We start from the raw sequence: 23,609 nt of genomic DNA on the forward strand, positions 1-23,609 counted from the left end.
CCCCTTGGAGGTCTTTTACAAAGAAATGAAAACAGATCAGATAGCCTCTCTTTTTATGCTTCAATATCAAATTTAACCCAATTTTTCTTTATATTTTCTTAATAATGGATGAAATATGAAACTCCAAATGTTTTTGTATTATTCTAGAAGGCATTAAATAACCTCCACTTTTGAATCCACTGCTCTATAGATTTTGTAGATTTGAATTTTAAGTGGGTATAAATTAATTATAACTCATGTAAGGTGAAAGGGCTGGACTAGACAGGTGTTAACTTCCTCTTCCTGTTGACAAACTTAGTTGGCTACTTATTTTTTGTTATTATTATTTTTTAATCTGGCTGTTTATTTTGTTCTGTTGATTTATTTGTTCATGTTTAAAATAAAGAAGCAAGAAGTGAAGCCGTGAAAGAGTTCATTTTCTTCCACTCTGATAACTCTGAACTTTATTTGGTAAACTTTTAAAAATCATGTTTTAAAATTCTGATTTTTTGCCCATCTGACCTGTTTTTAAACTTACATGAACATAAAGTGATTAATATAAAGCAGGTTTCTGCTGTGTAAAGGATAAATCGTGTCTCTTCGTCCTGGCAGATTACCTGCATTTGTTTATATCTGGCACGCCATGCGTGGACTGATACACTAAGCGGCGAGCGCCTCGTAGCCAGCTGTGGCTCTGCAGCGGAGGTAGCGCTGTTTTACAACATAATGAGAACTAGAGCCTTATTTAGCGGCATTTTTGTGTGAAAGTAACACGCTGAAAATTCTCTAAATAAGCGTGAATGCAGACCAATATCAGATTTTTTCGGTGGGAGTCCGTATATTTTTGTTTTAGGTCAAGTAAAATATGGCCCCGTCTGAGTGCAGAGGAAACCGGCAGAGGAGCAGGGAGGGGGTGTTTGGTGCGAGCGCTCTGGGCTTCTGCTGCACAAAAACACTGCTGTAGGGGTAATTTCTGCCCTAGATCTTGTGATAGGACCCAACTTGTTCCATCCCGGAGTATCACTTTAAGCTCAGATACTGTTTACCTTATTTTAGTAAATAAATACACTCTTTTTTTTTTGTCAGCAAACACTCCTGGTTTTACACTTTATGTTTTATATTTATGCTTACTGTTCTATTTGTAATGTAAAAACTACTTTGATATTATTATGGAAATCTCTTCTTCTCTTCTCTTTACATCAAATTATTTTAGTTTGCATTAAAGGAGAATTGTTCAAGTGTATTAGTGATAAATTACAGCTCTTGTATTACATATTTGAAGAAATTATTGCACCCTTTGTGTTTTATGACCTGTATGAAGAGCAGGACGGTGGATGGATTGGGACACTGTGAAGCCTCTGGACAGGGGTCATGACCTGACCTGAGAGCCAAAGTGGCACAAAGCAAACTGAGCTCATTTTTAATATTTCACAGGTTTATCATTTGAATTTTTTCCTCTGTGTGTGAGTTTACAGTTAGTGTGTCTAAAGTTTTTGTGTGATTATTGGAAAACCTGACATCTTACAAAAGCAACATTAAAAAAAAAAAAAATATCTTTCCCTCATGAACATATCCAGTAATAATCTGCAGAGAATAGTGAATGAATGAACTTTAATGTGATTCTATGAATACATGAAATGACTCAATATAAAATCGTCTGCACATTCACCCCTCAGTATGAAGACATGAGGATTTATCTAAGCTTCATTTGTCTGCTCAGCGTGGAGCGGGTGTGAAGTGGGTGTGTGCCGTCATTGGACGCAGGCGAACAGGTCAGGACCTGATAAGACCCCCCTGAACGCTGTCTGGTCCACCCAGATGTCATCACAGTATGCTAATGAGCCGGGGTCTTTAAGTGCAGGAGTCTGAGGTGCGGAGCAGTGAGACCCTGTGAATACGACGCGGACGCCACGAAAAAAAAGAGGAGAGTGGAACGAGACGGCGAGACATGAGGGATAACTGTGACCGTGTGGAGACAGGTGAGTGTGTGACGCAGAGCACTTTTACCTTTTTTTCCTCCTCCTCTCTGTGCTCTTCACTCATGAATCTTCCTCCTTTACCTTTCAGAATAAAAGCCTCACAGGAGCCGGCTGCTCACTGGGATGGCTTGTGCCCTGGACAGGATATCATCTTATACTGTAAGTTTATTAAAGAGACACTACAGTATAGATGATGTACTATCCAGGGTTCATTCAGCACACACACACACTCTGACCTGAGAGGACACACACACACTCACACATGCAAAGAGCAGAGGAGGGCCGTCAAACCGTTACCATTACTGAGTTTTAGTAATGGTAAGGGTTCTTCGGCCCTCGCTCGCGATCGTCTGGACCCTGAGGATGAACAAACGTTGGTGTGCGAGTGATTCACGACGACTCTTTGTGATCCTTCTTTGTAAATGTTGGTGCATGTGTGTGTGTGAAATAAAGATTATGGCTCACCAATAAATGAGTGTGTCATTTATTCAGCGGAGAAACCCATGCGAGCAGGTTGTCAGGGCTTTAAATATCTGCTGTTTGAAGGATTACTTTAATGTGCTGGCTGACGTACACCAGCCATCATATTTTGGAGCAGCAGTTGGCTTGTCTAAGTGGTGATCTCTGCTGCGTAACCGGCTTGTCTAATCACTGAGATGCAGCCGTCGCAGAGAGCAGAGAGCTGGAGGGGCCGACACAGCTTCTGTGAGACGTTCAAGGCCTCCCCCTTCCTCCCCCTCCCCCCGTCACCCTCGCTTTAGGCCACGAGCTGGTTATTCATCAAGATGCCCCGGATAGAGTAACGGTAGAGTTAACTCACAGGCAGCAGGAATGAATCCAATCACCATTATCTGACCCATTTTAGCATCAGGTTAGTGCTCCATTCTGCCGTCCATTAGGGAGACAATTCAGCCCTCAGGGGCCGAGCGGGCTCTATAAGAGCCAAAAAAGCCCAGGGAGGGGGCAGAGAAAGGGAAGAGAGCAGAGGAACAAAAAGTGATAGTAGCAGAGGATGGATGGCCACACTTCAAAGGCAGCGGAGACGGCTAAAGTGATGTGGGAGTGGAGGGAGCAGGGGCGGATGGTACATCAGGGACATCTGAGCGAACATGACTGTGCAGGTTCCACCAGGCGCCAAACGCCCGCCAACTACAGAGCTCTGAGAGCCAAAGATAAACCATCGGCCTTTTCACAGCTCGCCAAAACTCCTCAGCAGTGAACGCACTGTCAAACTTGAGTCAAAACATGCGTTTGACAAGGGTCTGTGTCATGTTTGTTTCCTAAAATACATCACTCTTAAACAAACTCCAATAATTCATCTCATCAAACCCTCTGCTCCCCTGTGAGAGCGGCTTTTATTCCTGAAATTTTCACCACTTTTCTGATTCATGAGACATTTTCCTTTAAGGTAGGGCTCCACTCACACCTTTCACCGTCTTTTCAGCTTCATCCTCGATTAACATCGTCCAAAATGTCCCATGAGGCTGTGAGGGGATGCTGCAGAGATAAAGTCAGAGAGAAGACTGGAAACCTTTCAGCAGGAGCTCTGGGGCCTCAGTGCTCTGAGAATGGCTCTTAAGTCTGTCCTTTGTAGGAAAAGAGTCTTAACATGAAATCAAAAGTCCCTCCGTCGTCTTTACTTCATCAGCTTCACCGACAGCTTCAGCTTTACCTCCCTCAGAAACACCCGGCTCAGGTCCTCACCCGCCTCCTTCGCCATCTTCCCTACGATCTGACCGGCCGAGCCAATCACCATTTTCTGTGGACAGAGAAACACAAACCACACGTTATCAACAACAGAGGATGAAGTTCAAGTGTTTGTGCAGAAAAAAATCCCAAAAGCAGCTTTGATCTGAAGGAGGCTTAGTTTGTTCAACTGTCTCAAGCTCCTAGTAGGACCACCCTGTTTTTACTGATCTGGCGCCCCCTGTGGACAGAGTAATACCACTTATTTCTCAGCTGATTTGTCCTGAACATGGGTAAAATTTGTCCTCAGACTAAACGACTCATCCTGTTCTCTGGTGATCAAATCTATCCCTCACATGCAGAGGCCTCATCAAATAGCTGTCTAATCAAATTTACTGTTCAATATATTATCAAATATTTATCAGCTGTTACTGTAGCATCAGAATGCTCTATTTGACAACTTTTTTTTGTGATTTCTGTAAAAATCAGCCACTAACTGCTCAAACCTCCTTGTTCCATCAACTCAGGCCATGTCTACATATAGCCGGAATTTCAAAAAACAAATATCCCCCCTCGCTCATTTTTAAAAATACTTTTGTCCACACACAGCGGGCAAATCTGTCAATAAGTGTGGCTCCAAGCATGCCAAGCCCATATTTGAAAGTGTTTTTCAGACGTAAAATAAGGGATGCACCGATCTGATCCTGGTATCGGGTATCTGCGCCGATCCAGCCCCTCAAAGCTGGATCGGGTATCAGTGGGAAAGGATTTGTCCAAACTTGACACTCAGGCTAAACTATGATTTAGTCTACAAGGTATAAAATTTTACAATAAAATTGTAATTTCTGTAAATTTTGAAGCATTTTTTTATAGTTTAAATAAATACTAACTTCACTAATTCCATATGTTTTCATTTTTGTCTCTTACTCAAACATCAATCAATCAATCAATCAATCAATCTTTATTTGTATAGCGCCAAATCATAACAAATGTTATTTCAAGACACTTTACAAAAACATTTACAGGTCTAGACCCGTAAATGTTAATAAAATTTTATTAGCAGAAACCCAACATCAAGACAAGATAAGGAGTCTTATCTTATCTTAATCCACCATGAGTACAGGACTTTGCAGCATTTAGCAAGTTACAATGGCAAGGAAAAACTTCCCTTTAACAGGCAGAAACCTCGGACAGAACCAGACTCATGTTAGACAGACATCTGTCGCGACTGTGATGTAAACATTACCACTCTTATCCTACAGTAGAGCATGCAGGTTATTACTTAACACAGGTATTGGATCAGGATCAGTATTGGTCGATACCCAAAGCACAGGTATCGGTATCGGTATCGGTATCAGGACCAGAAAGTTTGGATAGGTGCATCCCTACATAAAACCTGTGCCAGCCAATCAGAATGAGCCTCCATCATTCAGCTGTGACGTTTGAGAATTGTAAACGCTGTTTACCGCCGTTCACACGAAACCATGAAACCAAAGATTTGAAACTCTTCACTTTGGCTGGAGTTTTCAAAAAACATTGTTTTTAGAGATGTAAAACTGCGGTTTTGTCTGAATGATGGGCGTTAATGTATAAAATATATGCAGTTTCCCAGATACCCGGCTACTGATGAAATCAAAGCTCACCTGTCCCTCAGGTGTCTCTTGATTCCAGATGATCAGTGGTCAGTTTTCTGCAGCATTATGTGCTGCGTAAACATCAGCAAACTCTGCTTCTGACCAAGGAACAAGTTCTCCATTAGGGGGTGATATGGAGAAAATATGTAAGGATGTTTTTATGGCAGGATCAGGATCTGGATTTGATCAGGATTTTTTTTCATATTCAGACTATTCTGACCCGAAAACAAAATTTTTAGACCCAAATACTGATCCTGCATCCTGAACTATTTCACTGCACCAGTTTTTGTCTTTTCTGCTTCATTTCATCACTTTAATCTGGTCTTGTGTACTCTGATGTGATTTTTGATCGCTCACATTTTCACATCATGATAAAAACTTTCAGACATCAGCTGGAAGAGTTGTTGAGTTTCTGCAGAATGTACAGAACTTTATCTTTAGACAAGTAGCCTTTAAACATTCCAAATGTCGTTTAGTGAGACTTTGGTTTGTGACCTTGTAAGAAAATGTAAACGTAAACATCATTACAACATGATTAATAATAATATCTGTGCCATAATTAAAATGTTGTAAGATGAATGCTGGGGGTCATATGGAAACAGACTCAGGGCTTGATGTTGAGCATGCCTGGATCATATCACCTGATTCTACAATTCAAGGTTGATTTAGGATCTCGGCACAACTTCATAAAAGCTGTTTTGTCTTTTTTATATTCTAGAAAACATATATTAGCTTATAAACCTCAAATCTTACACAAAAATTCTGTATCCGATCTGTTTCCAGTGAACTGAACTGTAAAGTAGTAAAACGAGGACAGGATGTACTGCAGTCAGAGTTTCTCTGGTCAATCATTTCTGTGAGTTTCACTCCGTCCACTTTCCTGCAGTTCGCTCAGAGTTGAAGGTAAAAGCTACAGAGTGATGCCGGTCCACTCAGAGGTCAGCAGCCTCCGAGTGTTTCAGCAGCAGATGGAGCTTCAAATATCTTTGGCCATCAAAGATGCATGCTTGAGAGCTGCTCAAATATTTACGAGCTAAAAAGAAGAGGAAAGAGGAATGTGGAGGTAAATAAAAATCACCAGCCATCAGAGACCATACAGGTGTCGACAACAGCTGAGCGAGAGTCACTCTGAGCGGTCACATGACCTGAATCTGCACTGAGTCCAGTCGTGACTCTTCCCTCAGAGACACTCTTTGTGCTGCGTTCACAAAACATCTGATGATCGTCAAAGAGCGGCTCAACAGAAACATCACGTTGAGTTTTCACAATGAGCTCATGAAGGGTTTGAGACATTCCTCGCTGAGTGTTAGCAGTCAAAGGACTGCAAGGACAAATCCTTCACTGTGGATGGCTTTTTAAAATACCTTTCAACATTTTTAAAATCTGAAAAACACAAAATATTTCTCTTTGGTTATAAAATTAAAGACTGTAACACTGAAAGCCCTAAAAACTCCACATGCTCTGCTGAAAAGAGCCTGTGAACAGGAGGATCCAGGTGTTTGAACATCGACCCACCATCCATCAGACCCTAGAGGACCCAGTCTGACCATGAGAACAGAGAGGTCTTACCATGTGGGATTCTTTCTTGACACCGAGTTTGACGGAGATAACCAGTTCCCCTTCTTCTTTTTCCTGCCAGAGTTCAATCACCTGAAGACAGAGACGTCCACACATGAGCACAGGTCAGAGACAAGGAGCTACCAGCTGTCGATTTAGTCATAACTACATATCCCAGAATCCCTTGTGGTCCAGCTGTTAAATTTTTTGTATTGTTGTTTTCTAGTTTGTTTAAAGGTTGTCGTCTAAATGTACTATAGAGTCATTTGTGAACGCCTGTTTGTTAGTTTGTGTCTGCTGTTTTAGTTACAAGCATATGATGGGCTCCCACAGCCAGCAGTGAAAAAAAAAATGAAAAAAAGAGTATATAGACTGGACACCCTGGATGCACCCTGATAAAAGAGCTTTTCACCCAGAACTTCCAGGAATGTAAACTTCAGTAGAAACAATAAATCATTTTCTAAGTAAAAATAATGTGCCACTCTTAAAGCATGTTTTCATGGAAGTCAGAGACCATACATGAAGTTTATGAAGCTCATGAAGTTTTTGAAGGCGTACACCAAATCATCTCTCACCCCCACGCTCATGTAAGTGAAATCCTGCGGTTTTAAGGTCCCCACAGGGTGCAAACAGAAAGCAAACGTGAGGCAGACGAAGGCGACGGGGGGCTGTAGAATCATCAAAGCGTTTTTTAAAGTAAGAGTGAGTATGACGGGCTTAAAGTCACAGAGACAGGGCTGTGAGATGTGATGTGTGCTGTCAGTTCTGCTGTCAGCTTATCGTCACGTGTGACTGAGAGAGACTCAGTTATTACTCACCTGTGTCATTGAGTAGGGCACCTCCTGGGGCAGACACTCCAGAAGCTTCTCTCTGATGATGTTAGTACAGACGTCCTCAGGACTCTGATCTGTCAGGACCTCGCTGTGGTACTGCCAGGAGCCCGGCTTCGCCGCTGCCATGAAGTAACTCTACGACAGGAGATAGGCTATGTTCAGACTGCAGCTCTTAATGCTCAATTCCGATTTATTGCTCAAATCTGATTTTTGTGTTTAGCTGTTCAGATAGCACCTGTAATGTGACCTGAGAGCAGACTGTGATGTGAACAACTCACGCCTCAGAAGTGACACGCAAGCTCAGTTTAACATTAACGACATCACACACAGCACGGTGTGATGAGGAGCAACGAACACAGAGGAAAACTGTGCTTCACAATGCTGGAAAGTTTGTTTCCATAACGCAAAACCTGATGTTACAGCAGCTCGCCTTGAGTGAGCTCTTATTAAAGTAATTATGGCTGTATTTTATTTCTTATAAACCTTAAGGCGGACACTCTCTCCCACAACGGGGTCTCTCCGACCCTGCTACATCTCAGAGCCGTAGTGCGCTGAACAGGTGAACAAAGAGGCAAAAACTTTGTTTCGTCATCTGTTCTGATGTTCGTAGTTTGTCTGGGGGCAGATCAGACAGGAGCAGACGGATCTCTGACTGACGCTGTCTCGTAGGAAAGTACAGCAGTGCGCAAATACGCACGGATGAGATGGACAGCAGCGGCTCATTGGTGTCTCTGCGTCCTGTAAACTGTTATTTCAGCCTGATTAATCCATTCAAAAAGTCGGCGCAGTGTTAATAAACTTAATTTGTTAGATATCATAATACAAACGTACGATTCATTCACCTTTATCCTTTACTGTGTGTGTAATGGAGACGCCAGTCGATGCCCCAGCGCTCTCACTTTTTCTCATCACTCAACCTTTTATGCATTGTTTAATCAAGCTTGTAGCTGGATGAATAACTAAAACTCTTTATTTAAACAAAAGCATACACTTTTTAATAATCATGTCTATATTAACCTCTAAATGTGTTCTGTCCATAAAGTGACTTTGAAAACATTTGCCCTGAGGTAAACTGCTGCTGTAGAATGACGTCAAAGTCGCATTAAATGCGACATGGCTGTTCAGACCGCGGTCGCATTCAAAAAAATCGTATATGTATCTGATTTAGTACCACATGTGAAAGTGGCCTGAATCTGATTTGAAAAGGTCAGATTCAATGCGACTTGTGCTGTTCACACTGTCAGAAACAAATCAGATTCAGGTCACTTTTGACCGCAGTGTGAAAGTAGCCTAAGAGTCACAATACAAACGATCTGCTTCTCAGGGTTCATGAGTTAAGAAAAATATCTCCACTTTAAATAACTTCATTTTTTCTGAACACATGAGGAGACTTTTTTACTCTTTACAGATGAGTCAGGCGTCATTTTTATCTTTTAATATCTTGAAATAAAACATTTTTTCTGGACTTTTCAGGTGAATGTGGCTCATCTAAAGTCTGATAAGACGATTTTTAACCAAAATAAGACAAAAGTAGTTTTTGCTATGTAAGCTATTAGCTGATGGAGCTGATAGAATAGAATAGACTAGAATAGAATAGAATAGAATAGAATAGAATAGCACAGACTTTATTCATCCCTGAGGGGAAATTCATGTTGAGATCAGCTGTTGCTCTCTGAGCTGAGCTTCACTTTGTGGCCTCTCTGAGTGAACACGTTGCTTAGTTTTTGCCAGTGTTAACAGGCTACGATGCATATTACAAGATCTTTTTCACAAATTGATTTGATTGGATGTGTTATAGTTATTGACTACTGTTATGAGGTTTTGACCAATCAGGACCAAGTATTTCACAAAGCTGTTGACTAAGTTTTCATGAGGAAATAATATCAAACTGCTCTGTTCCAGTCTCAGTTATTTATCCATCATTAACCAGTACCTTGAGGGTGCCCACGTCCTCTCTGTCCACAGACGACAGCATGAAGATGTCCTTGAAGTGAGGCCAGCCCTGCTGATCCCTCAGCGCCCTCAGCTGCTCTTTGCTCAGCACAGAGTTTGGATCAGAGCTGCCCTCAGGCTCGGACTTTTCCTCCTCTAGTGAATGACTCTGCTGAGGCTTTTTCGCTGTCCTGACCCGCATTTTACGCCCATTCACCCTTCCACATGTCAGCTCTGCAGTGATATCCAGCAGCCTGTCTTTGAACTTCAGCAGGTCCACCTTAAAGAAACAGACCAGGAACAGTGAGAAACATCTCTCCTACCATCTCATATTAACACAGAATTCTCTACACAAATCATCATTTCTTCTTTTTGTTTTGGGAAGTTTTTATTTGTGTCTGCTGCTCAAGGAAGCTGGCTTGTTTTCTATCTTAGTCAATGTAAATATTTCTCTTGGACGAACCAAAACTGTCAGAGAAACAAACCTGCTAACCAGAACTGTTTGTGTTTTTGAATCATTTTTCTTACTCCGCTGTGCCACACAACTCCACTGATCTCCGAAAAACTGCTTTAACATGTCAGAGAGCAGTGCTATTACATTTAGGGCCACAGTATTTTCTAAAAAAAAATCACAATCATCAATCTTTATTTTTGCTGATTGTCAGAAGAGTTGTTTCTTTCTTGAGGAAGTCTTGTGTTGGACAAACGCTGGTTTGATTTGATGCTCGAAGTGTCAGAAAGCTGCAGCACTGTGGGAGTGTTACACCATCGCTGATAAGGAGCAGAGACCTGCAGGTTGTTCTGGTGACATTTCAGGAGGAGGGACTGACTGGCGACAATCTGAATCTTATTCATCAATATCAGAGCTCGTTTGTGAGTGCTGTCAGAGAAAAAGAATAACATTAGCTTTCTGCTAGATGTTACTTTTAAACACCAGCACTGAGTGCACATCCCTGATTTCACCAAAGGAGCATCTGTAAACTTTTATCAGGTCTCTGTACCTGTGGAATAAAGATTTATGACCTCAGTCTTTCTGCAATGTGTGGAGCTCAGTGACACAGAAACGGCAAAAAAGTCCAACTGCACTTCAACTTCAGATAAAAAAAATCGCTTTCACCTCAAAATGTTAAGCCCCAGACAGGGTGGCCCCTCCAAAGGACGGCCAACGCTGCACAAAAAATCTCCAGACTCCCCTTCTTGCCCAATCAACAGTTTTTCTATTGCAATGTGACTTTAAATGTCTTCTATTCTATTGTTACTATTCTATTCTATTTTATTCTATTCTACACTCAGCGGCCACTTAATGAGGAACACCTGTCCAACTGCTCCTTAACACAAATTTCTAATCAGCCAATCACATGGCAGCAACTCAATACATTCAGGCATGAAGACATGGTCAAGATGATCTGCTGCAGTTTAAACTGAGCATCAGAATGAGGAAGAAAGGTGAGACTTTAAACGTGGCATGGTTATGGGTGCCAGACAGGCTGGTCCGAGTATTTCAGAAGCTGCTGATCTACTGGGATTTTAACCCACAAACACCTCTAGGGTTTACAGAGAATGGTCCCAAAAAGAGAAAATATCCAGTGAGCAGCAGTTCTGTGGACCAAAATGCCTTGTTGATGCCAGAGGTCAGAGGAGAATGGACAGACTGGTCGGAGCTGATAGAAAGGCAACAGTAACTCAAATAACCACTGGTTACAACCGAGGTCTGCAGAAGAGCATCTCTGAACCCACAACACGTCCAACCTTGAGGCAGATGGGCTACAGCAGCAGAAGACCACACCAGGTGACCCTCCTGTCAGCTAAGAACAGGAAACTGAGGCTACAATTCACACAGCAACACCAAAACTGGACAATAGAAGATTGGAAAAACGTTGCCTGGTCTGATGAGTCTGGATTTCTGCTCCACATTCGGATGGTAGGATCAGAATTTGGCGTCAACAACATGAAAGCATGGATCCATCCTGCCTTGTATCAACGGTTCAGGCTGCTGCTGGTGTAATGGTGTGGGGGATATTCTCTTGGCTCACTTTGGGCCCCTTAGTACCAACTGAGCATGATTTAAAGTCCACAGCCTACCTGAGTATTGTTGCTGATCATGTCCATCCCTTTATGAGCACAGTGTACCCATCTTCTGATGGCTACTTCCAGCAGGATAACGCTCCATGTCATAAAGCTGGAATCATCTCAGACTGCTTTCTTCAACATGACAATGAGTTCCCTGTACTCAAATGGCCTCCACAGTCCCCAGATCTCAATCCAATAAAGCACCTTTGGGATGTGGTGGAACGGGAGATTCTCATCATGGATGTTCAGCCGACAAATCTACATCTCTGAGGAATGTTTCCAGTATCTTGTTGAATCTATGCCATCAAGGATTAAGGCAGTTTGGAAGGCAAATGGGGGTATAACCCAGTACTAGCAGGGTCTACCTAATAAAGTGGCCGGTGAGTGTATTCCTTTCCATTCTAATGTTTCCTTTCTTTGTTCGTCTAATCTTTCAAACAACAGTGTTTCTTTTGAATTTCAAGACGCAGATAAAAGGAAGTTCATCTTGCATAAGTCAGAGAATCAGTCAGGGCTAGAAGTCCAACTGGCATTTCATCAGCATGAATATTTTTGTTAGTGTGTTGCCTCCCTGATACCACAGGAACCATGTTGTGACTTTGAAGGATGATACCTTATTGAGGACCAGCACAGCAGGGATGTCGGCGTGCTGAGCAAGGCATTTGAGCACCTCAAAGTCCAGTTTGTTGCACGTCCATTTGTCCGATACATCCACCATGACCACCACTGAGAACAGACACACTTCACATCAGTAACTCTTCATTATAATTAACTCTGATTGGTTATTCAAAACACATTCACACACAGGCATGAGGAAAATAAAACACAGCTCAGGTGAGTGAACTGAACTCATACCCAGATCAGCTTCTTTGACTGTGTTCCAGGGATCAACCAGCAAAGACTTCTCCAGCTGGTGTCTGCAGAATGGAAATATACGTTTGCATGTCACGTTTTACAACAATACTTCAAAAAGTCAAATTTAAAAAAGTACCAAATATATAGGAGAAGTGAAGCACCTCCTAGCTTTTGATACAGTTGTAAGACCTGGAGTGTCCAGCAGAATCTAAAAAAGAAAAACACAGAGTCAGTGTTTGACTTTTGAATGAGACGGTTTCAGTTTAAGAGGAAGAAGAGGACAGGCTCTTACTATCTGTGTATCGTCCTCTGTGAGGACGCCCAGGGCTCGAGTCCGTGTCGTGTGTACTTTCTTAGACACTGCAAACACCTGGAGAAAAAAAAACATTTATGATAGAAATGAGCACCGTGTCCTCCTCAGTGAGACAGACACCTTAAAGAGAACAGGTCGAACTCTTACCTTTCTGCCCAGGAGCTGATTGGACAGCGTCGACTTCCCAGCGTTTGGAGCTCCGATTATGGCCACCTTTAAAACCTTTGAGTTGGCAGGCTGATCTGGATGTCTGAATAACAAAGCTAACTGTTCACCTGAAAAAATATTGGACAAACAAAAGTAAAGATGAGAGAAGTAACGAAACTGAATAATCAGGCGAGTTTAGAGCTGTAAACCTCTGAGGTGGAGGTCAGATTACCTTTGTCTGTAGGGACAGAGGCTGGTTCTCGATAAGGTTCGCTGCCTGTTTCTGCTGCTCTGCCTTTGGTCAGTCTGTTTAGAAACACCTCTGATGAAATAAAACAAGCAGGAGTGACGTTAAACCCCGTCCGTCTGCCTCGGCTGCAGGCTGGGTTTCCTGTAAAGAAAAACAAAATCTACGTCACTTTGCTGCAAAAAGCAGAACATGTCAGTTTAGATGCTGATGTCACACATACAGCCCTCCTCCTTTACACTTTTATCAGTTAATTGTTTGAATGTTAATTTGATCCTATTCTCAAAGATATTTTCACAAATACAGAAATTATTTACTGTCACTAAAGCCTCAGTATTTTCAAAGCCACATGTCACAGGTGGGCTCATGTCCCTCTGCAGTTGTGAGATCTTAACTCAGGTTAAAGACATCTTGATTAAATCTAGCACATCTATCAATGAACACAGCCAGTGTAAAGTATGAAGAGGATGATAAGGGGGTAACACACTTCTGAGCATGTGACAAACACTGATTCCAGTTTAAGAATGGAGAAATTCACATATGATGGATTTATCAGCTGGAAAACTGAGTTTTTAAAAAAGGATAAGTAGCATGTTCGCTAATTTTCTGTGGTCCATTTTTGCAGAGTTATTCACATACACACGTTTTTAATATACATTGAGTAATTGGCATTTTGGTATTTTTAAGTGCTTTTACTTATTCAGTTTTATTCTTACCCTTTGATTTATTCCTCCTAACTGTTTATTATCTTATTGCTTTTTTAATGCTTTGAATTATTAACATTTTTTAAAATAAACTGGACACATATTTTCTGTTGCTTTGGGTGCATTTATCTCTACTCTGAGGTATTTTTTTAAAATAAAAATAGTAAAAGTTTTACCATTGCAATGTAATACATAGTTGCTATAATAATATAAAATGTATTTTAATATAATAATATTTTTTACCCATATTTCATTTCATATATATATATATATATATATATATATATATATATATATATATATATATATATATATATATATATATATATATATATAGTCCTGTTTGAAGCGTAGAAATACTGAAATATGCGCGGTCACGTGATCAGGTGACCAAGACCTGCCGGCTCAGATATTATATAATTTTAATAATAATAATAATTATTATTATTATAATTATAAGGGAAAATGTGTGGTATTTTGATTTAAATGAAATATATATTCAATCATTAAAAAATATATTCAAATTTTTTCATCTTATTTGATTTTTACCAATTGCTGGAAATTTCAGGTGACTATCTGAATTGCAGGCGACCTCACGTGGGGTCGCAGCCCCAAGGTTGAAAAAGACTGCTGTAAAGCATATGGCACTATACAGTGCATTTTATTTCAATGAAAGAAAAAGAGAAAAATGAAGTAAATTGTTAATTGATTGATAACTACAAAGCATAATTTTGCACATCATTCAATAAAAATAACCGTCCTTGCTATGTGTGTCTGTCCAGCTGATGGTTAGTAAACTTAACAGTCTGAGCTCTGCTGCTCTGCTGGATGAACCAGAGGACTGGATCTTTCTCTACTCGCTCTGAGCATTATTTTCAGCCCGTATCAAAACATGAATGCTAATGCTGATATGTCTGCCATAGAAGAACTTTAACACTAAACATATAATGCATTCTTCTTCCTTTTTCTCTCCTCACACTAGAGTACTGGTGTCACAGGCACCAAATGGTCCAAATGGTCCACATAAAGCTGCAAGACTCACTGTGGCCTGTTCATCAGGTTTGAGGCAGAGTATGTATGACAGTATCAGAGTCGCTCAGTGCTCAGTGTGTACAGGAGGTTGGCATGTAAACGTATGGATTTAATGGAGAATGTCTGTTACAGGAAACAACCAAAACAAATGTCCTCTCAGATAAATCTGAAAGAGACCAACATGCTCACAGCAATCCAAACATCACATATTTTGCCAATTATCTTAGTTGAAACACACAGAAAAGCAACTAAGTTTTTTTTTATTGAGTAATGTGGTGCAATCATATTTTATGGGAATATGAACTCACTTTGACGTGTTTGTTGAACTTTATATTTATGGCATGTTGTGTATGTATGTGGAGCCCAGAAAGAGGAGCTGTTGCATTAGTGGTAGCTAGCGGATCTGAGCCAAGGAATTAATTTATCCTTTGAGCTGTACTTTAAATAATACAGCAATACTGAGTTGATCTGTTTACACACAGAATAATAACGAGGAAAGTGAAGACAGATTGTATACAGGGTGTTGTGCTTCTTTGCAAGAAGTAGCTGACGGCCCAGAGCTAAAAGAGTCGGTTTATCGTTTTAAAGAGAAATTTCAAACCTTTAAAAGCAAACACCCTACCCAGGCTGCTGTAGGTGTCAACGGGGGGCTTTAAATGCAGCATGTGACCAACCCTTTACCAAACTAAGCGATACACTGATTACTTTGAATCATGACCCAGACACAACACATTCTTATTTTAACCTTTATCCCTGTCTGTACCGGATAACACCGTGGTTACAGGCTGAGATGTAGACCTCTTCATAAGAAGGATAAATCCCGTCTGAGACTGACCTGCCGTTAGAAACCATGACGCACTTTCCTGTCTGGAGGACCTGAGCGCTCGAGCGGAGAAGATGGAGGAGTCTCTGAGGAGCCGAGCACAAACCCTGAGAGCCATCATGATCTGCTGTGATAAAAATGTTACACTGAAACTGTCATTGGATCACTAAATGGTCCGGAGGTGAGCCTCTGTTTACGCTCACACTTCTCACCGGGGGACACCATGTTGGTTTGACCAACGAATCACAACTTCCGGTCTGAAGAGCGTTCTCACCGGGGTCAGGAAACCACACTGCCCCCTAGCGACCAGTAGGCCATCTACTATACACAGTATGAACACGCTCAGCTGAACCCCTGAAACAGCTTTAGGACTAACTGCAACTTACTCATTTTGTGTGTGACGGTTTTTGTGTGAAGCTTTTAAGGTCGTTTTTACCAAACACCACTGGTTCAGGAAGTTTCATCACAACAAAAAGGCTGAAATGTATTTTACTGCACTCAACATGATGCACAATACTGAGGTCAGTGTACCATAAATGTTTGTGTCCAGTGAAAAAATCTGACCATATCTGACCACAAGGGTACATGTTAGGAATGTTGCACTGCAAGACTCACATGTTTCAATCCTTGAATTGAAACAATATTTGAACAAAACATTACAGACATGCATATTTACTTCCAAATTTCAAATTACATAATAATTTTGGTCCCGTCGCACCTGATATGATATAAATTGCCTGATGGTCAGCTTTTTAAAAAAAAAAAATAAAATAAAATAAATAAATAAATAATAATAATAATAATAATAATAATAATAATAATAATAATAATAATAATAATAATAATAATAATTATTATTATTATTATTATTATTATTATTATTATTATTATTATTATTTATTTATTTATTTATTTATTTTACCAAACATTAATTAGCATATATGCATGCTAGCATAAAATTGTTGAAATTAAAGACAGGAATTTTAGCTAACTTTTTTTTTTGACAAACATGACTTGATACTCTTGATGCTGTAGTTTGAGCTTCAATAAAATCCTTTAAAAACAGGGTAGGAATCACTGATACCAGTCTCATAACTCACCCTGATCAGTGTCTGGTATATTTAACTAAATGATGTCACTTCCTTTGAGCGGTGTAAACATGACAGGACTAACAGAAAACTGCTGGAGAGGTGTAATCACTTGACATATCTATAATCTTAATAAACAAAACTTTTCTAATAAATAAAACTTTAAGTTTTCAGTAAACCTATGTGAAGGAAAACCACTTAAACTTTTTAAAAATAGGGTTTTTCTCCTCCCAAAACAAAAACTTCATAACAAAACTGCACATTCTGCACTCAGTACACTCTTGGGGACAGTCCCATTTTACAAATTTGTCCGTTCAAAAGATTTTAATAAAGAACAAAACATCTGTAAATCTAGAAAACTTTGTACCCATTTCCTAAAAAAAATGTCACAGAAATAGGTCATCTAGTTGGTCAGAGACATTTCTGTATAATTTTTTTTTTCCTATGCAACAACAGAACAGATGATGTATGTTTCTGGTTGAATGGCCCAATTACACACACAGTCTGTTTTTTTTGTTGTTGTTTTTTTTTTTTTTTTTTTTGTTCTGTTTTGTTTTTTTCTGTATTAAACACAGTTGAACAACTTTGTGATTTTGCTCAGTGAGAGGTGCCATACTGCATAAACTTTACTTAAACCTCTTTACAAAGCCTCACAAAATCAGCATAAGCCTTGGTCTTCATTGAAAGGGACAAAAATCAGAGTTTGAATGGCTTAGTTTTAAGTATGTAGTAAATGGAGAGAACACTGAGGAAGCTGCTGAAGCTGACAAAGATACAAAGATGAATCCAACTCCTCCTGAAAGTTGGGAACACTTTTAATACATATATATTTGCATTAACAGTTAAATTAAAAAAAGAAACCCTGGGGATTTACTGTTTTTCTTTTAATTCTTTGTAACTCCCAGAGGACCCTGAGGCCCTGATTCGGGAGCCACCTGTCTACTGCAGGTAGACAAATAAGACCCTAAAATCTGCCTACGGCAACTTCAAATCAGCTCATCACGCTGCACAAATAACGCTGCTCTTACAGGCAGAGCTCAGCCTGAAACGTGTGACAGCGCTCTGAGGATGTTTGGCTCTGGTGATATTCTCTTTGTGAGGGTGCTGAATCTATAACCACAAATCAGATCGCAGTGTGCAGACGGTTCCTCTCCCTCTTGTCCCTTGAGCACACAAAACAGAGCTCATCCCCGAGGGGGCTTGAGCACAGTTGTGACAATGTTGTTAGGGATATAAATCGAGCATGCGCTTAAAGCAATCTGCCAACCTAAAGGGAAAAACACTGAATGCTGGCACACACACATACACACACACAGCCTGCACCTCCTCTGTGCTAACTCACAAAGACAAGCTGATATGATGAGTTGATAACTGTGATGTCTGTGAGGTTAATCATCAGACTAAAGGGACACAGTTTGTAGGTTGATTGATTACTGTAACTGGCTGTTTTCTCTCTGTGTGACGAAGCTGGGTACAGCAGATGTCTCCCTGTAGTCCATCAAACTCGCCGGCTGTTTGTTAGTCCTGGAGGACTTGCTCGGGGCGGAACAAACACCTCCACTGGGGAGGATGATGAAGGATATCAGGTAGCTCCCAATCTGTCATCATCAAACTCTAAAAGCTCGGCAGCAATGGGAGAGCAACAAAAATGGAGCTTTTAGCAGACACTTACAGCCGAATTTCAATTGAACCAGAAACCAAAAAGGATATTTGAGGATCAGTAATGTTTGAACTTTCTCTCTTTGTGCCTCCCTCCCACTCCCTCTCTGTATCTCTCTCCCTCTTAAATTCATTCAAGGCCTTTTCTCCCTCCGGGCTTTCCTCACATGGCCATTTCACGTGGGAGTGTATCAGAGTTCTTTCTATGACTGCATTAACTTTGGCCTTCAGAAAGAGCTCTCTCTCCTTCTCTAAGTCTCTCTCCCTCTCTCCCTCTCGGTCTAAAAAAAAGACAAAAAGGCTTCGCCTGCAGACCATTTAATCATAAGCTGTAGCCCACTTTGCCACTTGAAGTGCACTTGCCAATGAGATTCAGCTCGGTGTGATGGAAAACCTGCCTCTGCTGCTGCAATCCAGAGCGCTGTTGATTCCTAATCAATCTTGTTTTCTGTAAATCTATTTTTTATAGTCAGTGTTTTTGTTTTTTTCATTTTTGAAGTTTGACGTTAAAAACAGCCAAAGCACATTCACAGTAACAAACATAACAAAGCAGGGACAGATTAAAAAAGAGCAATGGCTACACAAAAATGGGTTTACAAATAGCTTTCCCTTTTTGTCCTATTGTTCACTCCAACCCTAATGTTGATTTTTTTTACAGCCTCTCTTAAATTACCCCAAGACTTCAGGGTGAGCTGGTTTATGAATGTAGCAGGTGTCAGGCTGGTGTTCTTACAGATGGGTTGTTGTCCTATTTTTAACAGGATTTATAAACTTCCAACATACCCTGCTATCAAAGTGTCTCAAGACGTCTTTAAATGTGTCTCAAGACACATTTGTGAAGATGTCTACAGACGTCTAAGACAAGACATGTCTATAGACGTAGTCTTAAGACGTCTTAGATGTCTCAAGATGTCTTAGGCTGTATTCAGACCAGAAAAGTCCTTTGGTCCTCTTGTTTCGTCCAGACCAAAAGCGAACTTTATTTTTTTCGTTTGGTGTGGTTCGTATTCAGATTGTACTTTTTGCAAGTGGACTATATTCTGTAAACACATCCACGAGTGTGAGGATCAGTGCTCTCATTGGACAGCACTGACAAAGGCGGCACACAGAATACAGACCCAGAAATGGAGGTAAACGTGTGTTTGTGCTCTTATTAGAGCTGCAAAATAATTTTCAGTTTCAAGAGCAGCTCCTTCAAAGCAGGCTTAACAACACCGTTTCTAATTTTGGAACAGCGAAGACGAATGCGCGCAGCAAGGAGACGCTATGCTCTGCTTGTCCTGACCCACAACATGCTAGCAACAGCGTGGCTAAACAGAAGACGGAGGATCCGTAACCTAACCAAAGACGGTTAGGTTACGGTGGCTTTATAGGCCCAAAAGGTGCATGTATCCTGTAGTTAGTTCAGATGGACCTTGGTTTGTATTCAGACCTGCACCGGAGAACCACGAACTGCACCAGAGTTAGTTTGGAAGCCGACCGAGACCACCTCAAAAAGTGGGTCTCAGTCCCGTTGTTTAGTCTGCACCAGGGTTCGTTTGTGTCTATTCACACCTGCATGAAAAGTCCGCACCAGCGTGGGAAACAAACCCTGGTCTGTTCAAAGTGGACCAAACAGTCCAGGTCTGAATACGTCCTTGGAAATATTTGTGTCTCAAGATGTCTTAAGGTATTAGTTTTGACTTTTCCTTTTTTATCAGGTCACTTTAACATTTAAACTCTTTTTCAGTTAAACTTTCATTACTGATGACAAAAAAGAATGAAAAACCACAACATACTCAGCGTGTAATCATACAACAATGAACTGAACTGAATTGAATTAAAAGCCTTTGATAAATAAAAATAATCATTATGATTATGATAAAGCAGGACAGAGCCCAAATAAACCAAACCGTACCGTCTCACTTTTTGGGATCATTTCGTTGAGGTGCCAGACTAAACCGAAGGTGGAGCTACAACACTGCAGACCATTGATTGGTCAAAAGAATCATCACTTCCTGTGCGACAGCAGCTGTATTTCTCCTGGTGGCACACAGTCTTCTCTGAGACAAAGCTTGAATGTTCTTTGTGTCAAAGAGCTACATGACAATCACAAAGAAGAATAGGCCTTGTGCACAATCAAGCATGACGTGTGTCCGGTTAAAAACTGGGTGGCATGTAAACTTCCAGTCACCATAGAGCGCCGTGCTACCGATTGATAATATTAAATGTTTGTCTTCAAATCATCCAAAACGGTGCATTACTGTCGTTGCTGTATGGTTAACATTAATTAGGGATGCACAATACTATTGGCACAATATCGGTACCGGCTGATAAAAGCTTAAAACACGTTTATCGGTATCGACAGATGTGAAAATTTCTGCTGATAAGCACAGCCGATAAGGTGCTATTCAGTTAGGATTATAATTATTTTCCATCTGAAAAATAAGCTCCTTAAATAAAATGCAGCACTTCAGCTCGTCATCAAGCTCTGCTCAAGCCTGATAACGAGCCATTCATTTGAATCAGGTGTGCTGGAGTGGGGTAACATCTAAAACATGCAGGGCAGGGGGTCCTCAGGACCAGGATTGAGAAACACTGGGCTATGCTAATGCTAGTTGAGCTATCAGCTATCTCGAATGCTAAAGCTTGTTGGGCTAACAGTTACCGGGGCCCTAGCATTACCCAATGAACCAGGCAAATATAATAACAAGCAGGTTAGACCCTGCACAGTGAGTACATGACCAGAAGCACCACTCAGACATTTCGTGGATGTATTTTAACTGCCGCAGCGCCCCGCGTTCGTCTCTTTTTCGTCATCTTTTTATTTGGAGTGGATCATCACTTTGTATGGATCATTTGTTGGTCATGACACCAAACTTCTTGTGTCTTCAGCAATATTTTTACTACTTTTTCTCCTGTGTTTGTCTGGAGATCCTACATGTAACCATGGCTGCATTGTTTACATGTGAACTCAGCTGTTAGCAGCCTGTAGCATGTCAATGCTAAATGGTGTAAGGCCAGATGTCTTCCCACAAGGTGAGGACAAGGAGGTGAGGATGACGTGCTGGTTCTCAGGTGTGAGCTAAGAAGTGACGACATGGACCTGTCCTTCCATCCATTGTTATTGGAACGTAAGATCTATCTCCAATAAGATGGACGAGCTAGCTGTGCTAACCCAGCAACAGAGGGAATACCAGAGGGCAGAGTAGCATCATGCTATTCACAGACATGGCTAATGGAGCTAACATCAAACACCAACGCCACATTGGAAGAGCTTCACCTGCTGTGAGCAGACAGGATCCAGGAGACAGAGCCTGAACAGACTGCTGAAGAAGCTCAGTCCTGGATCCTGTGGAGGTGGAGACTGGCTGAACTGGACAATGATGGACAAGCTGTCATCATCTATTTTCTTATGGACCTTTTTGCACTTTGTATACACTTTCTTACTTTTGTTTTCTTGATTGCTGTTTTTACTTCAATTTCATTGTACTTGTTACAATGACAATAAAAGTCTATTCTATTCTATTCTTTTCTATTCTAAGTCTCCTAGCTCAGGCTAGCTACTACTTGCAAATAAACTTCAAAGCTCCAAACAAATAAAAACACGTACAGTTTTTAGCCTTAATACGACTTGCTACATGGTGTTGCAGTAGATACCCGGACGATTCTCTGTATATCATTAACAGAAACTTTAGGCAGCTCCAGCAGACACCGTACTTATTTAATCTCTGCCATCATAACACTGTTTACTGTCACTTTCTACTGCTTCTATCGGTAACCACAAATGCCTGTGCCACCATACGCCAATGCGGAAGCAATCTGTGCAAAGCGCCTGTTTACAGAAACAATCCAGGCATTGCTAACTGGATTCACGGTTCCTATTTTGTGTCAGTTAACGTTAACTTATGCCGTATTTTTGGGTTAAATTATTCCTTAAATCAGTGTTTCCCAATCCTGGTCCTGGGGACCCCCTGCCCAGCATGTTTTTTATGTCCCCGACTCCAGCACACCTGATTCAAATGATCAGCTCTTCATCAAGCCCTGCTCGAGCCTGATAACGAGCCATTCATTTGAATCAGGTGTGCTGGAGGGGGGTAACATCTAAAACATGCAGGGCAGGGGGTCCTCCAGGACCAGGATTGGGAAACACTACCTTAAATTACAAAATCTTTAAATGTTAGCATTTTTCATTCAGCTTGATTTTCATAACTGAAACATTTTTGTCTTTGTGTGACTATGACCTTTGTGCTCGACATGACCTGTAAACTAGCTTAAACCCAGTTTTCTCAATAAGGGGGAACTCAAAAAGCAAAAGCAGTTGTAGCTGTGTTCTATAAAGGATTTCATATCAACTTTACCTAAATAGCGTCGGGGAGACTATGCGTCCATTAATTACACAGCCTATGTACAAAAGTAAAAATAGATAGTACGTGTATTCACTTGGGTAAATACGCTGTATTCTGTATCTCGAATCATAAAGAGACTTTTGTAGCTTTCAAGCTTTGCATTGTGTGTTTTCCTGGCGTTGAAATCAATTACAAATAAATGTCAGGGTATGATACCTGGCCACATGTCGATGTTTGTAGACCCCTGGTTCTTTGGTAGCTTTAACAAATCAATGTCGAGTCCAACTTTCCTTTATTTTATGTCATATTCTACATTTTTCTTGGTCTCTTTGAGTTTTCCGCCGCTCTCCACTATGCTAAGTGAGGTTTGTTTTGCCACCAAGTCCAACTGACAGTGGTTGTGTCCTGGTGGAAGTGACGTAAACATATATCCTCTATTAGCGGGGTACACTGTGTCACACTGCTGTGGTGTCACATTGTTATGTAGCTGACACAGGGACCAGCATCTGGCTTACATGACGCCTACCAAGAAGGGCACGGTTGGCTGTGGAGACGCAAACAGGATCAGGTTTTACTGATCGGAACCGTAGTGAGCTGAACTGATCTAAAGGGGCTTTACAGGAGCCATAAAGAACTGACAAAATGGACTTGTTAAAATGCAAAGACAGTAAAGGTTAGCCCACTTTTCAATTTAGACCTCAAACAAGACAACTAGCCCACCATAGATTAGGATTACCAAATTT

The 23,609-nt window shown here is 40.9% G+C and overlaps 1 protein-coding gene across 1 annotated transcript; it reads right to left on the minus strand.

Annotated features, from left to right (window-relative positions):
- Positions 1-2,415: 2,415 nt before the first annotated feature.
- Positions 2,416-16,042, minus strand: eral1 (Era-like 12S mitochondrial rRNA chaperone 1). The gene is made up of 11 exons (XM_074673111.1): positions 15,804-16,042; positions 13,218-13,376; positions 12,986-13,113; positions 12,818-12,895; positions 12,687-12,733; positions 12,526-12,587; positions 12,284-12,396; positions 9,602-9,880; positions 7,654-7,803; positions 6,848-6,928; positions 2,416-3,717 (listed from the first exon to the last, which is right to left on the minus strand). Exons 1-11 carry the CDS (start codon positions 15,910-15,912, stop codon positions 3,595-3,597), a joined length of 1,329 nt encoding a protein of 442 aa, XP_074529212.1. The 5' UTR covers positions 15,913-16,042; the 3' UTR covers positions 2,416-3,594.
- Positions 16,043-23,609: the final 7,567 nt, after the last annotated feature.

Source organism: Halichoeres trimaculatus, unplaced genomic scaffold (assembly GCF_033239565.1).
Source record: "Halichoeres trimaculatus isolate MK-OKI-2021-1 unplaced genomic scaffold, fHalTri1.1 fHalTri1_scaffold_6, whole genome shotgun sequence".
NCBI classification, from domain to species: domain Eukaryota; kingdom Metazoa; phylum Chordata; class Actinopteri; order Labriformes; family Labridae; genus Halichoeres; species Halichoeres trimaculatus.

What these genes read in the sequence shown, in the direction of transcription:
- eral1 (XM_074673111.1), bottom strand. Translation starts at nt 15,912, where the DNA reads ATGATGGCTCTCAGGGTTTGTGCTCGGCTCCTCAGAGACTCCTCCATC. An exon ending in CTCTGTCCCTACAGACAAAG is followed by an intron (nt 13,114 to 13,217) that starts GTAATCTGACCT and finishes ATATTTTTTCAG; the next exon opens with GTGAACAGTTAGCTTTGTTA. An exon ending in TGCCCTACTCAATGACACAG is followed by an intron (nt 6,929 to 7,653) that starts GTGAGTAATAAC and finishes CTCTGTCTTCAG; the next exon opens with GTGATTGAACTCTGGCAGGA.